The following is a 6,671-nucleotide window of genomic DNA, read 5'->3' as shown; positions in this document are numbered from 1 at the left end:
TTCAATAATCTTCCACCTCCAGACCACGAATGGCGTACATACCATTCTAACTCTCTCGGTCCAAGAATATTGAACAGGGGCAGCTGTCATACCCCAAAATTTGCCCGTTAACATTACAAGGCATTTTTTTAAGGCACCCCAACTTATTTTTCAAGGCATTAATCTCAAAAGAACAAAGGCCCAGCACACAGATGGCCAAATCCAGAAAATGGCCCAAACTGGCTTGCTCGCTAGGCGAGCAAATCCTTCGCCTAGCGAACCCCTCGCTATACCGCTCGCCTAGCGAAGCTTGCGGATATCAGAAAATTCTGGGCTTCATTTTGAGCCCATTAGGTCACAAAAAGAGTATTATAAATAGCAGAGCTTCATTCAGGAAAAGGGAGAACGAAAACGGAAGGAAAACCGGAGATAGAAAGAAGGCACAACAAACCCTGGAGGCTAACCAAGAGAATTCAGAGCAACCCTAAAGGAAACCCTGAAGGAAGCTCATTCGCATCAAGGTCACCTCCGCCCAACTCAATCCGACTTGCCAATTCAAGGTTGCAATTCGATTGCAAACAGGTTTGTATTACCATTACCGCTTTATGTTCTTAATTTGCATGTGATATTATAATTGAATTTATAAACATATTTGAGGTTTTGCATGTGAATTTAAGTGTGCCTGAATATTGTGAATGCTGAACCATGTAATTTGTGTATTGGACGCCATAAGGCGTGCAGCAGGCTGAGGTCATACTGTTCTGAAATTCAAAACCCGCAGTCGCTCGCTAGCACATCGCTAAGCGAGCATGTAGCGAGTATTCGCTAGGCCTTCGCTAGGCGAGGCAGAGGCGAACGTGACAGTCGCTAATATTTTGGGTGTTCGGTTCTGTGCTTATTTGATCTGTCCTATGTTAATCATGCGTTATTTTGCCTGACATTCCTACTGCTGTGTTTTCCTTTGCGGTGTAATCCTCGATTGCACCCCCCATTTGGTATTCTGACCTGTGTGCTGAATGTTGTAAAGGTTCACATATTCCCAGGAACAAGTAGCTTGCTAGGTATTCCACTTTATTTGTGGGATACCCTTGTGGAGATTCCTCCTAATTATTTAGTTGATTTTAATGTGGAGATTCATCCTAACTGTTTAATCGATTTTAATGTGGAAATTCACTCTAATTACCTAATTGATTACGGCTATCTAATTAATTGTAAAACTTTGCCTTTAAATAAGTGATCCTGGACCTCTCTTTGTTACCCTACGACTCCGGTATTATGGTCATGTCCCGCGAATGTGGGGATACACTTAGCAAAGACCCTTCGATTAAATCATCATAAAATAAATCATTGTCCCTCGGATGTTGCTTGCGAATATATGATTTTGTCCCTCGATGACCCTTCGGTGTAGCCTACGGTTAAATGATGATCGTCCCTTCGAATGCTAAGGTATCCTTACAAATGTTGCCTTCAATGACCAATCGATGACCCTACGATGACCCTTTTTACATCCAAAGGATAAAACCACTTACTTCTCAATAGTAAGGACAGTTTTACCCCCATAAGGATAGGAAATACTTATAAAGATCTCGGGTAGGTATAACTCTTAATTGCTTACTCACAACCTAAAATATTTTTCACCCCCCACACCTTTCAAGACATCTTTTAGAAAATCACCACTTTGTATACATTCATACTAGAATCATTACCGAGTTATATTTTTCTAAACAACTTTCAAAACTAAACGAGATAACCACTTTGTATACATTCATACAAGAATCATTACAAAGTTAAATTCTCTTTTCAAAACATTTTCTAAACAATTCACAACCACTTTTTCCAGACAAACATAAGTGATCAAGCAATTAAGAGCCCATGGATAACCATGGATACAAAGGGTGCTAACACCTTCCCTTTGTATAATGTACCTCCCGAACCCAAAATCTAATCAAGGTCTTTCCTGTTCTTTTCCACCTTTCCTTATTGGATAAAAGAAAAGTCGGTGGCGACTCTTGCTATCCGCGACATTTGCTTTCCAAAGCAAAAACACCAAAGTCAGTTCACCGCATGACAGCCAGGAAATCAATTTTTTGTCTGTGTAATCGATTACCATGATTAGGGTAATCGATTACACCATCCAAAATGGCCTGGAAATCAATTTTTTGTCTGTGTAATCGATTACCATGCTTAGGGTAATCGATTACACAGTCCAAAAATTGATTTCCCTTTTTTTTTAGAACTTTAACCGGATAACCCCAGTTTTTTCCGGGTGTAAACACCATGCCTTGAGTTAGTGTAATATGTATTTGGTTATGAAAGTTCAATGAAATTATGATGATGAAATACTGAAAGCATGCATGTGTAGTAGGGCCATGGATCATATGAAAGTTGTATCCGGGTAGGGTGAATTTTGGGGTATGACAGCTGCCCCTATTTAATTTTCTCGGACCTGAATACATAGATAGTGACGATTTCCAATGTATTCAAGGTAAGAGAGGATTAAATACTAATGAGAGTAACCAGAAATTCTCCCTGTCGGAGGATGATAATGTGAATATTTGTTTAGGGATTATGCATGGTTATGATGATTATGCATGCAATGTGATGTATGCATCCTAAGTATCTTCTTAACGATGAAAGTTTGATGTCAAAAGGGCCCAAGAAAGTTGAGGGAAGAAAGCTTCACTAGGGAATGAGGAAAAGAAGGGTGATCACTCCTAGTAACGACTGGGGAAAAAAATAAGACAGTGTTCCTTAATAACGACTAGAACACAAAACATCTATTGGGGGTCAAACAAAACGAAATCAGTGACGATTCTTAGCGAAGGCTAGAATACCTGACTCGACTGGAGATACAATTTTTTTTGCGAAGGTACAATGACGATTCGTAGCGAAGGCTAGAATACCTGAAATCCTCCGGGAAGATCAAACAACTCAGTGATGATTCTTAGCAACGGCTAAGAATACCTGACTCTGCTGAGGAGAATACAGATGTCAAGTGACGGTTCCTAGCAATGGCTGGAATACCTGACATCTACTGGAGAAAAATGAATTCAAGGATGATTCTCGGCTATGAATGTCTGACTCGGCTTGGGGAATGAATCCAAAATGCCTCTAGTCTAAAAAATGAGAATTCAGTGACGATTCTTAATAATGGTTAAGAATACCTGACTCTGCGGGGAAAAGGAAAAATGTGTTGACTTTCTAGGGATAGAAGAAGTACAATGATGTTTCTCAGCATTGACAACTCTAGGGAAACTTGACAATGAAATGAAACAGCTTAGCGACGATACCCAGCAACGGCTGGAATGCGTGGTTGTGCTTGGGAAATGTTTTGAGGATGAACATTGATTTTTATTGGGGAAAATTCCTAACAACGGTTGGAAAATTCCGAACTCTGACGAGTTAGTTTGAGTAAGTTAAGGAGATACTTATGATGTGATGTTATGTATGCCAATGCATGTTTGGGCTTTTATGGAGAATACATGAAATGCAGGGTTTGCAAGTTATGCCAAGTATGTTTGGGCTTTGCGAAGGAGTGTATTTGGGGAATGCCAATGGTGATTGGGCTTAAAAAGGGTGATTGGGTGAATTGTATTGACTTTCCGATACTTGAGAAATTGGAGTTCGACGTCCAAGCAAGCGCTGAATGTAATGTTTGAGAATTCCTATTTGGGGGAGAAATGATCGACCTAGTCCAAAGAACTGTGTGACACCCTTGGGTTGGAAATGTGTTTTGATTACCTTTAGCAAAATTCTAAAAGGAATGTAATTCGATATTGTCTCCCTTATAGTTTTTTTTGAAAAAAGGTCTTTTAATCGAAAATTTCCCATGTAATTTTATTTAGAAAAAAGTCATATTTCGCAGACAAAGCAGGAAAAGTAAAAATATGGAACACATGTGAGGGAACTGATTTTTATTGACAAGTGGTTCCACAAATAGGGAATTTTGTACAAAGGAAAGAAATTCCTAAAAGAGGTGATTGCGAAAAGAAAATGATAATTGTAATGGCAATGAAACATCTCGAGTTTCCTCCAAATTCTAACTCTGCTATAGTCTCTATGCCTTTGGTCGCCCTTTGATCTTGCTTTTTTTTAAGGAGGGTGATAGGATTGACTTGCTGGGGACCCACATAATTGACTCGCCAAGGAATGAAGAAGGATTCCTTACGGGATGCAGCCTCTTGCTCTTATTAAATCCCTAATTTTTGCCTAGACCGCCCTTTTCAGTTTTTCAGTCTACCGGGATACCCATTTTTGCATAAGTTGTCCTTTCGGTTTTTCAGTCTACCGGGATACCCATTTTTGCATAAGTTGCCCTTTCGGGTTTTCAACATATCGGGCTATATATATATATATATATATATATATATATATATATATATATATATATATATATATATATATATATATATATATATATATATATATATATATATATTAAGCATAGTATTTTTTGACTGCATCCGCATTCACCGGGGATGGAAGATCTTCACCATCCATAGTTGCAAGGATCAAGGCTCCTCCAGAGAACTTTCTTACAACATACGGACCTTCGTAGTTTGGCGTCCATTTTCCCCTTGGGTCAGTATGGATTGGAAGAATCTTCTTCAATACGAGGTCTCTGGCCTTTAGGCTACGGGGGAAAACCTTTTTGTCATGTGCCCTCTTGATGCGTTTTTGATAAAGTTGGCCATGGCAAATGGCTGCTAAGCGCTTCTCATCAATGAGGTTTAGTTGGTCAAATCGAGCTTGTACCCACTCAGACTCATCAAGCTTAACATCTGTCAAAATCCTTAAGGAAGGAATGTCTACTTCAACTGGTAAGACTGCATCCATGCCGTACACAAGGGAGAAGGGAGTTGCCCCAGTGGAAGTGCGTACGGAAGTACGATAGCCGTGTAATGCGAATGGGAGCATTTTGTGCCAATCTTTGTAGGTTTCCACCATCTTTTGCACGATCTTCTTGATGTTTTTGTTAGCTGCCTCAACAGCGCCATTCATCTTAGGCCTATAAGGCGATGAGTTGTGGTGGTCGATCTTGAAATTTTGGCATAGCTCCTTCATCATTTTATTATTGAGGTTAGATCCATTATCAGCAATGATCTTGTTGGGGACCCCAATTCTTTCCTGAGGAATCGAGTCACCACCTGTCTGGTAACGTTGGCGTACGAGACTGCTTCTACCCATTTTGTGAAATAGTCAATGGCTACAAGGATGAAGCGGTTTCCGTTCGAGGCAGTTGGCTCTATGCGTCCAATCACGTTAATGCCCCACATGGCGAAAGGCCAATGGGATGTTAGGACATTGAGAGGCGTTGGCGACACATGGATCTTATTGGCATAGATCTGGCACTTGTAGCAGGTTTGGACGTGGCGATGACAGTCAATCTCCATAGTCATCCAATAGTATCCGGCCCTTAAAATTTTCTTCACCATAGTGCTCCCACTGGCATGTGTCCCAAAGGATCCTTCATGAATTTCCATTATAATCTGGTTTTCTTCTCGCTTGTTCACACATCTAAGCAAAATTGAATCATAATTTCTCTTGTATAATACCCATTCACTTAAGAAGAATGTGGATGACAGTTTTCAAAAATACTTCTTGTCGGTGATGGACGCGTCCGCATGATACTCTTGGTTCTCTAAGAATTTCATGATGTCATGGAACCAAGGATGACCGTCAGCTTCGTCTTCTGCTGCCAGACAGTAAGCAGGTTCGTCCAAGTAGTTCAGGTGAAAGGACAGCGCTTCGTTCTTCCACTTAACTTTAAACATGGATGCCAAAGTTGCCAAAGCGTCAGCTAGCTGATTCTCTTCTCGAGGGATGTGGTGAAATGTAATTTCATCGAAGTATGGGACTAATTTCAAGACATGCTCTTTGTAAGGAATGAGCTTATGATCTATAGTATCCCAATCTCCTTTGACTTGGCTGATTACCAAGGCTGAGTCCCCATAGACTTCCAGGATTTTGATTCTAAGATCGATAGCAGCTTCAATACCAAAGATACAAGCCTCGTATTCGGCCATATTGTTTGTACATTCAAAACATAATCGGGCGGTGAAGGGGAGATGGAAATTAGTTAGAGAAGTGATTACTGCATGAGCATTAGAAGCTCCATCAAAAACCATGGTCCATCGGGATCCAGGCTCGGGTCCTTCCTCGGGACCAGGGATGTTGCAATCCCTAATCAACATGATATCCTCGTCGGGGAATTCGAAACGCATGGACTGATAGTCCTCTAAGGGTTGTTGTGCAAGATAATCAGACAATACACTCCCTTTGATGGCCTTTTGAGTGACATGTTGGATATCGTACTCGGTTAAAGCCATTTGCCATCGGGCTATTCTACCGTTAGAGTCGGCTTCTCAAATATGTATTTAACAGGATCCATTTTAAAGATCAATAATGTCGTATAAGTGAGCATGTATTGTCTTAAACGTTTGGCAGCCCATGCTAGTGCGTAACAAGTATTTTCAAGCATCGAATACCTACTCTCGCAATTAGTGAACTTCTTGCTCAAATAGTATATTGCATGCTCTTTTTTACCAGTCTCGTCATGTTGGCCGAAGACACAACCCATTGATCCTTCGAGAACGGTGAGATACATGATTAATGGTCTACCAGGTACAAGAGGCATCAACACAGGAGGTTCTTGCAAATATTCCTTTATTTTCTCAAATGCGTCTTGGCAG

The 6,671-nt window shown here is 40.5% G+C and overlaps 1 protein-coding gene across 1 annotated transcript; it reads right to left on the bottom strand.

Annotated features, from left to right (window-relative positions):
• Positions 1 to 5,567: 5,567 nt before the first annotated feature.
• LOC127094102 (uncharacterized) lies at positions 5,568 to 6,203 on the bottom strand. The gene has a single exon (XM_051032971.1). The coding sequence runs from the start codon at positions 6,201 to 6,203 to the stop codon at positions 5,568 to 5,570; it is 636 nt and encodes a 211-aa protein (XP_050888928.1).
• Between the last annotated feature and the right edge of the window lie 468 nt (positions 6,204 to 6,671).

The sequence above is a fragment of the Lathyrus oleraceus genome, chromosome 6, assembly GCF_024323335.1.
Source record: "Lathyrus oleraceus cultivar Zhongwan6 chromosome 6, CAAS_Psat_ZW6_1.0, whole genome shotgun sequence".
NCBI lineage: Eukaryota > Viridiplantae > Streptophyta > Magnoliopsida > Fabales > Fabaceae > Lathyrus > Lathyrus oleraceus.
The sequence above is the reverse complement of the archived record's forward strand: the minus strand, read 5'-3'. Positions and strand labels throughout refer to the sequence as shown.

Bases quoted from the DNA above. Each gene is read 5' to 3' on its own strand.
- LOC127094102 (XM_051032971.1), bottom strand. From the start codon at position 6,203: ATGCGTTTCGAATTCCCCGACGAGGATATCATGTTGATTAGGGATTGC.